We start from the raw sequence: 13414 nt of genomic DNA, 5'->3' as shown, positions 1-13414 counted from the left end.
GAATACTATTGGCCATACTCCCATTTTAGTGCTTAGATACTAAATAAAGATTAATTGGACAAGAGAGCAAGCGTTTTAGCAGTTAGGAAACTCAGCTGGGAGTAGACAAGTCTTAAACTATTTCTCCAATCACCAACCACTTATTTAAAGAAGGGTAAGATGAAAAGCACCAATATGCAGTTTTGCAAATAGTTTATTAATGCAGCCACTGAGATTGTTTTAAGTTTCCTAGAAAATGCTGTGCAGATTTCCAACTGATGAATAGACATCTGAAGTAATTTAAAGGTTTTCATGTCTTCTCCTAGCCAGTTTTTTTCTATAGTGATGTGGACTGGATGTTAACTCTTAAATACCTTTCCTGAGGTGAATTGAGAATCAAAATCAGAAGTAGGCAGAGAAGGTGAGGCCTCTTTTTGCATGAAAAGAATTATTGCCTTCAAATATCCACAGCCAAGTGATTACGCTTTTTCAAGTTGGTCAAGATAGGAGAAATCTCAAAATGATACTGGAGTAACCAGTAAGACCAGCTTAGGTATGTAGAACTCTTCAGCTGACTCACCTTGGCATTAAGTTTCAAGACCTGCTTCAGAAATTAGTACATTTTTCATTTAATCTGAGCTGTTAACCATATGGGTCCTACCATTAGCTGAATCTTGGAATCTACGCTATGAAAACCTTCAGCTGCAAAAACTTCAAGGTGATCAAGTAATAATCAGTCTTTAGGTTGCATCAATTTTCACAGTGGAGACTTGAGATATCAATTCTGGCAGGTTTTCAGTGAAATATTAACACAGGTGTTAGCTGAACACATTAGGATAGATTAACATGATTTTAGGTATGCTAAATAAAGTGGGAGAAGAGAACTGTGTGCAATGACATGATACTTAAATAGTTATGAAAATAGAGTCTTATTTTACAATCTCTGTTGTCATGAAAAACTTGCAACATTAAGTGAGAGATGCATGACAAAGGGAAATGAAGTCCCTTGGAAAGTAAAGTCTGTTGATGGTGTCCATAGGATAAGTCAAAGTCACACCCAAGCTGCTTTTGCCATTGAAGTGTCAGTCACACAGCTGCTCCTAGACTTGTCAGAGTTGCTCTTCCAGCAGGCTACAAAAAGTACAATCTATCCTTCAAGGGAACAGTCAGAATAAAGCCTCCAGACAAAATTTGCCTTTCTGTGCTCAGAAGCTGCCTGGGATTTTTTTGTGGTTTTGTGTTTAGTTTTTTTTCCTGTTTGGACTTCTTTTGTTTTGCTTTGTGTTTTGGGTTGGGTTGTTTGTTTGTATTTTCCTTACTAAGTCTTGCTATTTTGCTATAATTTTGTCTCTGGGATGTGCATGGAATAGGCAATTGACACCTGCAGTGCAGGAAAAAAACCCCCGATGTTTGGATTTTTAATTTCCAGTTGTGGGATGGTCCTGCACTCTAGTTCTGATTATCTGATGTGATAGCATTTTCTGTGGCTTGTATTATAGGATAGGGGAAATAGCTAAGTGGTTTGAGAGACATTATCTTCACTTCCCTGGAGTGAGTCATAGGGTTTATCTGAACAGGGAAGATGGGGTAACCTGCAACCAGCTCCCCAGGTCGGCTGTGTGAGGCAGCCCAGTGTCTGCCCTGGCAAGCCCTTGCACACCCCCAGGCAGGAGCTGGCACAGAGCCCTCATTCCCAGCCCCATGCTGCACACAAACCCACAGGAAGCACAGCAGTTCCTCATCAGAGCAGCCCTGCTGTGGTTTTTGTTAGCACCCATGACAATTTCCTGTTCTGTTCAGACAATCAGTCAGTTAGAAGAAGAACTGTTTAGATCCCTAAGTAATTTGTTCATGGTGCATCAGGTTTCTGAGACATCTCTTCCCCACTTAGCAAGAATTAATGCATAGGAAGTACAGAAGCACTGAACGAAGCAGGGGACTGCTGTTGAGCTATAAAGTATGGATGGTTCTCATCTAACTGAAATCAGCCTCATTGGGGGAAACATTCTTGACTGGGCACTTGAACACACATTAAAGCACATCCCATGAGCTGTTTTTATCACAGAACAGATAATAGATTAAAAAAAAAAAATATAGCATAATTGGACACAGTACACTGTTCATATACTGATAAATTTAAAAATTGCTTCAGTGGCAAGATTATATTGAAAATTTTAGCACATGAACATCCAAAGCTATTTATAGTTAAGCTGTCCCATTGTACCGCACTAAAAACGCTCTGATTCTTGTCATATCAGAGGTCTCAACATCTTATAGGTAAAATCAAAGCTAAAACAAAACTATTCTGAAATAGGACAAAACATCATTGAATTTTATGTTTATTTGGTTTTTTCAAATTTAGAATGGATTTTTTCCCAAAACTGCCTGAAGAACAGAAATTCTAAATTGTGATTGGAAGATGGAAAAATCAAGGTTTCGTCTAGAGTATCCTACAATCAGAAGTGAGGCAACTGAGACAACAACTTTAAGAGTTAAGTCCTACATATCCTTGAACTACAAAAGAAACAGGAAGGTAAGGAAAATTCTTACAAGGTCAAAATTTGAGTTTGACTTTAGGAGAATCTAGTCAATATGTATTTCAAAAGATGGGACCTACCTGAAACAAAATTAAGTCAGTAAATAGCAAGCACAAATTATTAGAGAAGGTTGCACAGAGCATAGAAATGGATTTGGTAAGAGCAGCTGGTGTGGTCACAAAAATTATTTTAAAAACACAGAAGTATGAGGGTATGAGGCTTTCAAAGGAATTAATGGGTAATTTAATTTACCAGAAAGTGAAAGAAAAAAGTACTTTAAAGTAATTTGTTTCCATCAGCTGTTATTGCAGAGGACTTTGAGGTATATGTACTCAAAGAATTTTCAAGTAGCAAATATTGATAAAGATCGAAAGACTTTGGGTATTAGCACAAGGTAAGAAATGAAAGAGTAGAGAGATTAAAAAAAAAAGAAATTAAAAACGCCAGGTGCTTGGAAGAAGAGCTGAGCTGCTAAGAAAATAAAATTCTCTGTTTAAAATTGTTTGCTGCACTGAAGGCCCTGGGAATAATAAATCACTTTACCTATCCTTTAAGGAATCACTTGGGAAATTCAGAGAGCAGTAAACCTTTTTTTCTGTACCCAACTAACACCTGTAGGCATAAAATCTTTGTAATTCAAAACAGAAATGACAAAAAAATCTTCATAAAAGGAGTGTTTTTCTTTCCTGTAATGGGCAAGGATTGTTCGAATATGTAAAGGAAATTTGAGTCAGTTGATCTCATGTATTCAGAATCATAAGGTCCATCTTTACAAAATTTAATACAAACATTGTGGGTGATTTGCTTAGCTCATAATAAGGTCTTTGCAATCAATAGCAAAAGGCAAGCTGCTGTGTGAGTCCAATGTTTCTGTTATGACAGAAGGCAGTGAAATGGATGGCAGGTTGTTTATAGAACTTCACCTACACCCATACAAGATGTGCACATGCTGCAGTTAAAGCTGTGAAGTCACTTGGTCACATTTGAATTAATTATTTTTATCCCAAAGAAAACTGTAATGTAGCATTAGACACATCAAAATCTGTCAGTTGAAATGCTATAGTGGACATGCTCTCTTGGGCTAAAAACCTGATGTTCTTTGTTAGTCTCACTACAGAACAATTTACATTAGCAGACAGCTTGTTTATATTGATAACGCTGCGCAAAAAACAGTACCAACAATTTCAATTGGCTTTATTATGCTGAACACACATAGCTGAATTTTTAAATGAGCGTTGAACAGAACATTCTCTTCCATTTCTAGAGTATACTCATTTCCTAATATTGTGCAGAATTTAGAAATGAGCAGAAATGAGATCTGTATGATTCCAAATTTTCAATGGAAAAATGAATTACAATTAGATATTGCTGTAGTGTAGATATTGCACTGCCTTACAATCTGATGGGTAAATTCTGGAATATGCTATGTTGCTAGATTGATAAAGACTGGAACTAGAATAAAACATGCCTTTTTATTTTTTAAAGGAATTTTTGTCAGACTTGCTATCAGCATTGGTTCATGTATCTTCATGATCTGAGTTCGCTGCATTCACAGGTAAGTCAATTTTTTTATTTTAAATTGTGCTTAAGAGGTCCCTTAGCATGTCCTTTTGTCATTCTTTCAGCAGATCTGAACTCAACTTGCCTCAATGATTCTTTAGGAGAATCATGAGGTAAGGCCCATAACAATCTATATGCTGTATTGCCTTAGCAAAGCCAAATGTTTTCCTTTCTTCCTATTGCCACTTCCTGCCTTGATGAAGCTTGCTGGATATCCTACAGCAAGGTCTGATGCCTCCTTTAGTTCCCCAGAAGCCTTTGGACAGGAGTTTGGGGCCACAGACACAAAGGCATCCACACAGCTCTGTGAGACAGGATGGCCAAGCTCAGCTGAGGAGAGAACTGGCAGAGAGCAGTGACACAAGGGCTTGTGGTACAAGGGCTTCTGAGCTCATGTTTGAAGAAAATGAGACATTTTATTTGGCTCCCAGGTGTGTTGAGGCACTTCTTGGACTTTGAGAGCTGGTAAATGCATTTCTGCAGAAATAGCCACAGTGTTCTTTCCATGCCATATATTCAATAGAGACGGTTTCCCAAGGCTACCAATCCAAGCAGATTTGTAAATTGCAAGAAATTACTCGTGTCAGAGTATCACTGGAGGTAATAATTAAATAACTGCAATTCCAGACTTCTAACTACTCTCAAGTAAACTGAGAACAAAATGAAAAATCACACACCATTATCAATTTGAAGAACTTTATCCAAAACCACAATTTCCATCTGATATTAACAAAACTTGTCATTTTTACCATAGTAAAGGAATGAACCAGTACTAAGTACACACACAGTGAAAGCAGTCAATAACTGGAAAAGAACATAACAGGAGCTTAAAAGAAGCCATATCTCTTAACAAAACTTACTAATTACAGTAAAATTGGAGAAAGCAGAGGGCATTTCAAAGTTGTCTTCCTCTTTACAGATAGAACTCCACAATTCAAGAACAATTACAACAGTAAAGGTTTTTCTAGAAACCAACCCATGTATTACAAAAACAATACACAGAATCCCTGCCAACCTGATAGTGTACAAAACAGGGTAGCAGAGAGAAAGCACAAGAGAATTAAATTGCCCAGGATTATTAAGAAAAAGTAACAGTGCATACTAAAGGGCTCCTGTAAAGCTGCTTTACATGAACTGAAGATGTAATTTCCATATGACTGTGACTTTGTGTGAAGCACAGATGCTTTCAGAAGAGTCATTATTTAGCTTATCTTTGGGAAAAAACTCCCAAATAATTAGGCAGTATTTGAGATAACTGAAAAACAAATGTAACAGACTACCTCACAAAGCCAACTACCAGATTTATTTACATAGGCTTCACATTTCACTGAGACTTTGTACTCCACTCCTTCTAAACTTCTCAACTTCAGAACTGGAAGAAGACTTAGAGAAAAAACAAATATTTCTCAGGTTAGGTACTCATACTAGGAAAAAATAGTGCAACTATTTGCTATATTATATATCCTTCCAACATATCTATCAAAATATTTTGACTTGGTTTTATTACCTTCTCATTTAAAAAAATACAGCATTCTGCTTTCTTTCTTGCTTTTGTTTACGAAATTACAGACATCTTTACATTTAAAATAAAGCCCCAGCAACCCACAGCTAGTCCTGCAAACTGATCCAGTGAAGCAGATGTCAGAAGTATAGAAGTGTTATTAATGCAGTTGACTCCAGGTGGAGGCAAAGGTCCCTCTGGATAGAGCAGCGTGCAGGCTCAGGAACTTTGATCATCCTTATGAAGGCAGCAACTGAGAGTAGTTTTAGGCCTAGACCTGAAACAGTTCAATCTTATTTGTTCATTAGTGGGAGTTAACTCCTCAGGAAATGCGGTATCACCGTAATGGCTGCAGTTCAGGAAGCTCCCAGAACACAAGGCTGCATAGCTCCCTCAGTTCTGGCAAAAGAATGCACTTTCTTCTGGTCACAATGAGATTTCTAAATGCTCAATCTGGCTATTGCAGCTTGGCTGTGCATCCGAGAACTGCAGGTGTGCCTAGATTTGAAATGGCTTAGCACATTGTGGCTGTTTTCTTTATTGAATAGGCTGCTCTTTAATGGCCCTGACCTCACAGTAAATCACATGGAGCTTTTCTATTCTCCTTAGGGCCCACTCCCACTGCCCTCACTTACCCCAAGAGCATTACCACTGACTGCTAAAAAAAAAAAGGACTTTGGGTTGGGAAAAGCTCAGTAAATGCTGGCTGCAGAACAATGCAGTGTATTTATAAAACCCGAATTTTTGAAAGGTAACTTCACATTGTATGGATACTGACAACACAGTTATCAAGCTTCATGGCCAAGTCTTGCTCTTCAACTTAGGGGAAACACTTTGTGGTTTGCTAAGGCAGATAATGATTAAGATTTTCACCCAAGAAGAGATCTTGTGTCACTGTTTTTTGCCCTCACTGTGCAATGTCCTTACTGATCACTAACCTTACCCTCAGAGGTCAATCAAGGAGCTGGCTAACAAGGCCTGAAGAACACTGCTGGCTTCCAAATGCTCATATGCTCTGATACCAGGGAATGAAAAGAATACAGACAAGACAAGGGGAGGAATAAAATGAAAGTATAGAGACAATGTGATGGTAACAGTGAGTTTAAAGAGATGGATGTGAGTTCGTATCAGGGTAATATGGGGGGGAATGAGGAATGATACAACATAAAGGATTGGGCAGTGGCTTTGGAGACATTCTGTGATTCTCTAGCTTGTTTCTGTTCTCAGCATCTTTAAAGTCTGGATAATAGTAAGATCTCCTTTGAGACCTACTGGCAAAAAACCTGAAGATTAAAATGAGACAATGCTACTGTACAGATGATACTTGACTCATTAGCATTCCATGCTTAAGAAAATAGGGAGGTTTTTGCTTTTGCAGGAAGACTAAGCAGAGCTTTGAGAGGTAAATCTTACATGCATTCTACCAACACAGGAAGCTTTTTGAGTATTTTCCGTAACCAAAAATAGTAGCCTGGGAAAGACAGAATGGGTGGCACAATGGTCCCAAGACTTCCCAAAGAGGAGACTATTTGTGCTCACACAAAAGGGCACTTGCCTTGCTACCAACAGCTCAAGTCTGCCTATGTCACTCAGGAAAACCTGCCTTCAGAGACACATCCTTGTGATGATTGTGACACGTTTGTGTTATCAGGGGTTTCGTTTCCAGTTCCTGGCTGTGTTGGTGTAATTTCCAAACCAGCAAAAGTAGATCTGGTCATGTTGTTTCAGTGTAAATGCTCTGGGAAGGGTCACAATGAGATAAAATTGTCATGCATTTTGTTCTGCAAAGGCAAATATTCCCCTGGAATCGCTTAAGTAGGTAATTGGACAATTTCCTCCTTCTTTGTGCCTGAAGGACCCCAAACTAAAATGGGACATGGCTGGTCCATAGCTATTAGGAGCTCCCTACGTTTCCAGAGAATAGTGGCAACTTCATTTTCCTTGTCTTGAGCTGGAAAGACAAGGTAAAAGGTGAAGATGGGCTGTATGAGAAAACACAAAAAGTTAGTGTCAGATTAAGGGCAGTAGGAGCCTTCAAGGCTCAGGATGCCTTGACTGCTTTAGGATGTTCTCAGATCAGGGGTAAAGGGCTAAATACACATTAAGTCACCCCTATTTTGACCTTATGGTGACTGAACAATGTACCAGTAACAATATAGCTAACAGAATATTGATCTCTGCCCCTTCTGTGAATGGAACAAATGTGCTTGTTTCCCTGAGGTGAGGAGGGACGTGCTGTACCTGGTGGTTTAGGTCACTTACACCCAGCTCTGGCTGTGTGTCCAGGAAGCCAGCAGGGCTCAGAGGGACACAGTAGCAATTAATGAACTGCTCAGCTCTGCCTGTCAGAACCCTCATGTCTGACATTATCACCAGGGACCTCACTGCCCTTTCCTTCCTGCGCATTAACCACATGAAATCCAATTCTCCAGAGCTCTGAATGTTCCAACAGCACAGACACATTTTGATCTGGGATTCTGATCTTTAGTCTGTTTATCTCAAATGGAAATCACCCTTAAAAAGAGCAATTTTCCAGATTCTACTCTGTGATTAGCCACAGGAAACTCAGTCAAATTACACTGGATAAATGGACAGTGCTACATGAAATTAATAACTCTCAGCAGCCTGCAGAGAAATGTGAAGAGGATATTAACAACTGGAATTGCTTGGGAATAGCAAAACGAAAGCTTTTAATAATAGACAAAATACATAACAACCCATAGACTACAGACTCCTGTTTTCATTTGGTCCCAGACACAAAGGTGTATTTTTTCCTTTATTTTCAAATGGGTTTGCAGGGTAAGACTATAATGGCTGGCTGCTTCAATCCACTCTTGATTTGGGGTTGGTTATTACAGGCTGCTCAGCAACTGGGTGGGATGCTGACTGCCCTCAGCATTGGAAGTGAGGATTTTGGAGCGGGGATCTCATTACTTCTGAGATATATATGATCTCCTTTGCCCACTGAAAAGACTAAATACATTGTTTGTAGCAGATGAGTCTCTCTGCTACTATTGCATCAGTTTCAAAATTAGTTTTTCAGTTTTGCAAGTGTGTTGACACAGAAATGCACGGTATTAATGCTGCGGGCAAGCCCAGACTCCTACTTGCAGATAAAAATACAACAGGAATAGCTGTGTGGGCTTGCCCATTCAGTTCTCCTTTCTAATGTGCCGTTGCACCCACCTGAATAATTGTTCAGCCTTTAGTCTCTCTGCTGTAGTGGCTGCACAGCTGCTGTGTTGAGCTGCTGGCTGCTTTGAGAAAAAAAGAATTCTTTAGAGGGAGTTTGATTATTTGGTATGTTGCCATAGATCCCTAGAGGCCTTGGCTAAAAGAGAATCATTAGGGCACCTCAGTTTGTCTTCCTGCTTCCCATGGCTCATTGATAACTTTGCAGGGCAAAGTTGCTTCTTGTGTTTGTATGATGATGTTGCACAACAGAGCTGGAGGTTAAACACCTCTAGAGGCAGAGCATGTATAAAATGGTTTGCTTTGCCTACCACAGAATGAATTCCAATCAGGATTTTCTAACTGCTGTCTGTGCTAGACATTTTTAATTGAAGCACTGATGTTCTACAAGAGGAATCCTTTCTCAGGCTGATACACAAAGTGCTCAGCAAAGCACAGAACCCTCTTCTTTTACAGAAAGGCTTCAGAAAACAGCTCTGGGGAATGTGTTTGGGCTTCCTCATCACTCCTCAGTGAGTGACAGCAATTATCCAGCTGCCTGGCTCCAAAGAAAGGAGAAGCTACAGTGCTCCAAGCCAAGCTGTGTTGACAGCTCAAGAGGCAACATATTTCACAGGACCATACCTGTGAAACATCAGCCACTTCTCCATTCCCCTCTGTGGCTTCTCTGAGCTTAATGATGGATTAGTCCCCTTTTTCAATGGTTTAATTTAAACTTTCCCTAACCTCCCAGAAGAGAAACGTGGTTGTAGTGGACGAAGCCAGAACACAACATCCAGAAACATAGCGTGCATATTGTCACTATCAAAGTAGATCAGAACTTGAACCAGCTCTGGCCACTGCAATTTAGGGATCTTCAATACACGTGACAATATTCCACACAGACCCTCACAAGCAGTATCCTTGTACCTGCATCCTAAAACTAACTTTTTCTCCTGACAGAGAAGCTGTACAGTTAGTGGGCAATTTAACTGTGAGGCAGGAAATGCCTGCACTTGCTGCTTGCAGACAGCTGGCCATGTCACCCTGTCAAGCCAATTACTTAAATTAAAGTTTTGTCCAGCCCCTCTTGACAACACAGCCTCTAACGATGAAAATATGTATGATGATGATCTGGAGGCAGGAGGTAGAACTCATTGTTTTCCAACACTCCTGCTACTACTATCAATTCCACATGAAAGTAGGGCATTTTCTTTAGGAAAAGCAACACAAAAAGTGTCACTTGGTTTCATTAGTAGAATAGTGGTTCTTTGCTGCTCCCACTCTGATGCTTTTCTTCAAGGTTAATGAGTTTAGTCCAATGCTCTGGGAGAGAGATGCAAACATTGCTAATTGCACTAAGATTAATATTCTAGGCAATACAAGCAAAGAACTCCACTGGCAAATACATTAGGCAGCAGAATAATCCCACTGGGCAAGTACCATTGTGTCAAACTGGTTTTAGTCATGGTGGAAATGTTTTGCTCTTTATGCAAAAACGCTTGCAGGATCTGGCCTAACTAGACAGCCTGCAGGAACAATGAAGAGAAGCCCACGAGCAACTGATACAATTACAAAGGCAACAGAATATCAGAAAATGGTTGGAGACAGTACATTACATTAAACAATATTTTCATGCTCCTGCATGTTCACAACTTCTCCTGCTCAAATCTGCTTTGGAAACTTCTCTGCAGCTTTCCAACAGCTTCCTTTCTGCTTAGCAAGAATAAGCAAAAACAGACAGGGTACACCATTCAAGCTCCCCTGCTTTTCATTGTCCTCTGGCTATGAAGGAATTAATAACTATTTTAGGAAATGAAAATCATAATTTTTCTATCATTCTTAAGACTACAGCTATTTTATTAGACAGAATTACCTTTCTTTCCCTCTGATCTTCCAGAACTGGGTTTCTCAAACTTTTTTCCCAGTACAGGTCTTGTCTGTCCTCAACCATCTTCACAAAATCCTTCCTCCAGAAGGGGAAATAACAACAAACACAGAAGCTCATAATTGTTTTTCTCAGTCTCAAAATAACCGAATTTCTTTTCTCTCCACTGCTAGCTCTGTTTGCATCTTTTCTAGCTTTAAAGGACAGTTCATAGAGAGGGAAAAAGTACAGAGAGTGACTGCTGAGTGGTTATAAATACTCATTTGGGGAATGCTGCTTTGACTCAAGTAACTATCCACCAGCCCTACAGGAAAATGGGTTTAAAGAGAAAAGAGGAAAATACAAACCTCTCTATACACTCAGCAGCTCTTAGCCCAGCCTCAAGCTCAGAGGCAGGCAAGTGTCAAAAATAGTCTCTGCAGACAAGGCTTTCTGGAAGTAGGGTAGTAGCTATATGAGACAGAAAGCCTAGACAGTACATGCAGACATAGAAGAAGAATTTGTCTGCTGCTCTCAAAGTGCATACATTTTATGTATTTACGTTTAATTTTTAAGGGGGAAGAGGAAGATTTCCATTTCTTTTTTTCTTTTCTCAAGATTTTATAATCTCTCAAGCAAAGAAGGCTACAGCTTGTGTTGAAAAGATACAGCTCTTGAAAATGAACTGCCCATGAAAAAAATGCAGTAAAAATGTTGCCTCTCAGTGGAACAAATCCAAAGCATAATCAGAATCATTACCTAAATCCAGCTATAAAAAAATCACTTCCAGGACTCCCACCCAGAGATATATTAATAGTGAGATATAAGTACTTGCACATCTGACAGTTACTACTTTTCTTGTGTAGTTCCTATCCCAGGACATATGTGACTCTTGAATTCACCCCCTCATGAGCACAGAAGTGCCCAACCTTTCCTTCCGTTTTATCTTTCTCATACACATATTCACTATTAATTAGGCTTCACAATTTCCCCATCATTCTTTCAATACATTAATAACCTTATGAAAGTACAAAGCTGCTGTAAGAAATTTGGATTGCAGTCAAATGAGATGAAAAGTGTGGTATTAGGCTTTTGTTTCCTGGAAGGGACACATATACAAACCACAGCAATCCAGTACCTCTAGACAGAAATAGGACCTTGTGCTGCTGCTCTGTTTATCATTTCCTCCTCTGAAATGTGGAGGGTCTGCAGAGCAGCAATAGCTATGCCTCCTCCCAAACAGCAGACAGGTTCAGCATCACTTTATTGATTATCAGCTCCAGTAACTGTTACTGGAAGGCACGTAATAGACAGCCTGCTTCTGCCCCTCATGGCTCTAAGACTCAGGATTTTGAACACAGCCCAGGAGTCTATGGCCATGCTGAAGACTCACACATGATGAACTTGGACTTCATCAGAACCAAGCCAATGCCAACCACTTGGTCCATCTAGGAAATTAAGATGTCCAAAAAACATGACCTGGAACAATTCCATACAACATTATACCACAGTAAAAAATGCACAAAAAAACCAAAAGAGCTGACACACTGCAGAAGAGCTGCTAGAAAAATCTACAGTAGAAAATAAGCACTTTCTATATAAATATCTCTCTGTATTTACTATACCCAAGTTGATCTCTCTTTTATTACATTTCTATACAAAACTGGTATTGGCTCTGCTCTCAAATAAAGCTCTCACCTCCACACAACTTGCATCCAAACTTTCTGCCATCAAGACTTAACATGATTAACTTGCATTTCATTCCAATGACCGTGGCAGCACTTAATCAACAAAGTCTCTACTATATGTATTTATATAGATATACATGTATATATACACACATACATACATACATACACATGACAAATACTGTTGAAGTTTTCCTTTCTTCCAGTGTTTGTAGTGACAGTCATCCTAGAAGGTGAAGGCATACACCACTCCCACAACCACAATATTTCCAATTGTTGCTATTATTGCAATCCATAACAATATGGCATCATTTGAAGAACGGGATGTCTCTTCTGGTGGATTCTGCATGGAAGAGGCTGCATGGACGTTGGCTGATGAGTTAAACAGGGAGTACTCTGTACTAAAGTCCTCGTTGGGTGAGTCCATAAAGGCTCCTCCCATAACAGGAAGCTGTGAAGAAAAACATGGCAAAATCAGACTGAAAGCTATTATCTGCTTTTGCATTGTCCCAAAGTCATTATTAAAGACTAACCATTAAGTAACTTGCAAAATTACGGAGATTTCGTGTACATGGTGCTAACCTGTCAGGAATACCACAGGCTATAAAATTTCTCCCATTTCTGTTAGAATCAGTATTATTGCAGAAAACCTATATATAATACATGCAATATACAGAAGAGCTAGCATGCAGGCTTCAAGTCAGCCTAAGTAATCATATGCATTTAGAAGAGATACACATATACACAAAGCACTCACATACCAGAATGTGAGTTTATAGCAATAGGATTGTTTTGTGACTACCAGCAAAGCTATCATGTCACTGCAAGACATTGCACACACACAGTGAGGATCTGATGCAGAGAATTTGTTCTCCTTTTATGTATCACTCAGAACTACACTTCATGTAGAGATCATGTAGAAAGTTTTTTATGGTAAAAGAGGTGAAGTGTAGTCAGTGCACTAACTTCACTTGCAAAGCATACCACTGCAACAATCCAGGATACAGTGGAAAACCTCAAAACTTTGAAAGGCTCCATCACAATGCAGTAAATTCTAACAGTTTCTAGCAGTGGCTGATTTCTAACAGTTCTTCCACACCAGACTTCTCCT

The 13414-nt window shown here is 39.4% G+C and overlaps 1 protein-coding gene across 1 annotated transcript in view; it reads right to left on the bottom strand.

Moving 5' to 3' along the window:
• Positions 1–4755: 4755 nt before the first annotated feature.
• The window catches only part of CUNH14orf132 (chromosome unknown C14orf132 homolog), a 234467-nt gene continuing 225808 nt past the window's right edge, over positions 4756–13414 (bottom strand). The window contains exon 2 of the mRNA XM_017729043.1: positions 4756–12754. Within this exon, the coding sequence (XP_017584532.1) occupies positions 12530–12745 (216 nt within the window). The 5' untranslated portion in view covers positions 12746–12754 and the 3' untranslated portion in view covers positions 4756–12529. The remainder of the gene's footprint in view (positions 12755–13414) is intronic.

Source organism: Corvus brachyrhynchos, unplaced genomic scaffold (genome assembly GCF_000691975.1).
Source record: "Corvus brachyrhynchos isolate BGI_N302 unplaced genomic scaffold, ASM69197v1 scaffold1, whole genome shotgun sequence".
In the NCBI taxonomy this organism is placed as follows: Eukaryota; Metazoa; Chordata; class Aves; order Passeriformes; family Corvidae; genus Corvus; species Corvus brachyrhynchos.
Note: the sequence above shows the minus strand (reverse complement) of the source record. Positions and strands in the feature narration are given on the sequence as shown.